At 30.1% G+C, this 2,294-nt stretch overlaps 1 protein-coding gene across 1 annotated transcript in view; it reads right to left on the reverse strand.

Moving 5' to 3' along the window:
* Positions 1-807: 807 nt before the first annotated feature.
* LOC106770019 (mediator of RNA polymerase II transcription subunit 33B-like) overlaps positions 808-2,294 on the reverse strand; it is a 12,087-nt gene continuing 10,600 nt past the window's right edge. Inside the window, exon 6 of the mRNA XM_022781042.1 lies at positions 808-860. Within this exon, the coding sequence (XP_022636763.1) occupies positions 823-860 (38 nt within the window). The 3' untranslated portion in view covers positions 808-822. The remainder of the gene's footprint in view (positions 861-2,294) is intronic.

Raw genomic sequence — 2,294 nt, forward strand, 5'->3', positions numbered from 1 at the left:
CCAAATTGGAGATACATAGGAGTAAGGCCAATCCTTGTTAGACTCGCTTCTCAAAAATTCAAATCTTTTCCAAATATATTTTCTTACTAATTTTGCAAAGATATTTCTTTATAGTGTTTTTCGAGGATAATTAAACATTTCTTAAAACCACATTAAATTCGCGTATTTAATTAAAGGTATTGCTTTAGGACAGACGTCGTAGGGTGCTAACACCTTCCTTACACGTAACCGACTTTCGAAATCAGAATCTGGTTTTCACGGACCATGCCTTATCATTTTATGGTTTTTTTTTATAGTTTTCCAGAATAAACTATGGTGACAACTCCAAATTCTCTTTTCAAAATCGTTTTCTTTTTGGATCATCGTCCCATCGCGACACCGGTTGTGACAACTACCTCTCAGGTGGAGGCTACTGTTTCCATGGCATGAAAGTTGCTATGCATGTTCAACAACTTCGTGCAATGGCACCGGCTCCATCCAATGCCTGTCTCTACTTCTCCTTTGCCCTCGCTCACGTCTTCCTGCATTTGGATCATTCTCATTAATGTCGTTTATTATGTCAACTTCGTTTTCATGGATGGTCTATGTTTGCTGAGCTTTTCTTAGTATCATTTGTTGTGCCTTAAAAAAAATCTCGTAGCTTGATGTCAATAAACACATTCCGTAACAACCTCGTAGCTTGAAAGGATTTTAGGAAACAAGGAAACTCGGTTCATTTGTATAAAAGAGGTTTATTGCAACAACATCGAGAGCTTTATATAACATACATGCAAAGATGGAGGTCCAACATGAAAGGCAGAAGAAGAAGAAGAAGAAGAAGAGTTATTGAGCGACAAAGCTTGCTTTGCCGAACACAATGCCTGAAAATTGAAGAAGAGAGTAAGTGAGAAGTAGAACTGTCAAAGCGGGTAACCCATCTCATTTATTAGCGAGTCAGAAAAATTCGAACCCGGTTCGACCAACCACAAGTTGGTGGGTAAACGGGTTGGCTCACTGACGCACTTAATTACAATTTTTTTAAATGATAAAAAATTACAAACTTTCTATAATTCAAATCTAAAAATTTCATTCCCAAATCTCACTCCCAACATTGATGTTTAATTAATTTTGAAAATAGGGAACTTAAATAATATTTTAAAGCAAAAAATAATAATAAATATTTTAATTATAATAATAATAGGGAAATTAAAATTAAATTTTAATAAAATAAAATTAGGTAGGTGGGTTGGTACGCATGAATCGGGTTTAAATAAGTCGGGTTGAAATTGCACACGAGACAGTTACGACACAAACTGAATGCAGAAGATTTAGACAGGTCCAATTCTCGCCTTTATTAAAACTGAATCAATTTTACACCCAGAAAAATATTTTAATGACACTTTTTCAAGTTGTAGGGTGTTTGTACAAATTTGTCATGAGTCTGAATTTCTCTTATAACAACGAAGAAAACTGTCATGAGACTCTAGACGATATGATAGCTTTCCGATAAAGAAACCTATTCAAGACGCTATAATCCTCATGAAACAGGAAAGCCATGAAAGAAAATAATCTGAATTCTTATTATTCACCAAAGAATAATCTGTACAACATAGATTCAGAGGGCTTGACCCCTTTCCACAGGACTATGCCTGTTGACCCCTTTCCAGACAATCTCTTTTCATTCCAATCATAATATCATTTAAGATTTCCAATATGGAAAATTGTTCTAATGACATGAAAGGCATAATTAGGGGTGGGCAAATCGAATTGGACTGTACTAAACTGCTAAAAACTGAACTGAACTGTAAAACAGTTCAGACAAACTGAACTGAACTATACTAAATTGTACAAAATTACAGTATGAACTGAACTATTAACTGAATTGTAAATTGCACTAACTGAACTATTAACTAAATTGTAAACTACACTATTTTTAACTAAACTACAATATAAACTGAACCGAACTACTAACTAAACTAATTTTAAACTGAATTGTATTAATTTCTAAACTAAATAGTATAACAATACATATTCTTTTTAACTTAAATTTATTTTGATATTTATTTTATTTTATTCATAAGTGTCTAATTTTTAATTATTTAATTTTATTATTTTATATTTTATTTATATTTTTTTATTATTAAAAATTATTTATATTTTTTATTATTAAAAATTATTTTATATTTCTTTTATTATTAAAAATTATTTTATATTTTTTTTATTATTAAAAGTTATTTTATATTTTATTTATATTTCTTTTATGTATATTTATATATATATATATATATATATATATATATATATATATATATATA

This window comes from Vigna radiata, chromosome 1 (genome assembly GCF_000741045.1).
Source record: "Vigna radiata var. radiata cultivar VC1973A chromosome 1, Vradiata_ver6, whole genome shotgun sequence".
NCBI classification, from domain to species: domain Eukaryota; kingdom Viridiplantae; phylum Streptophyta; class Magnoliopsida; order Fabales; family Fabaceae; genus Vigna; species Vigna radiata.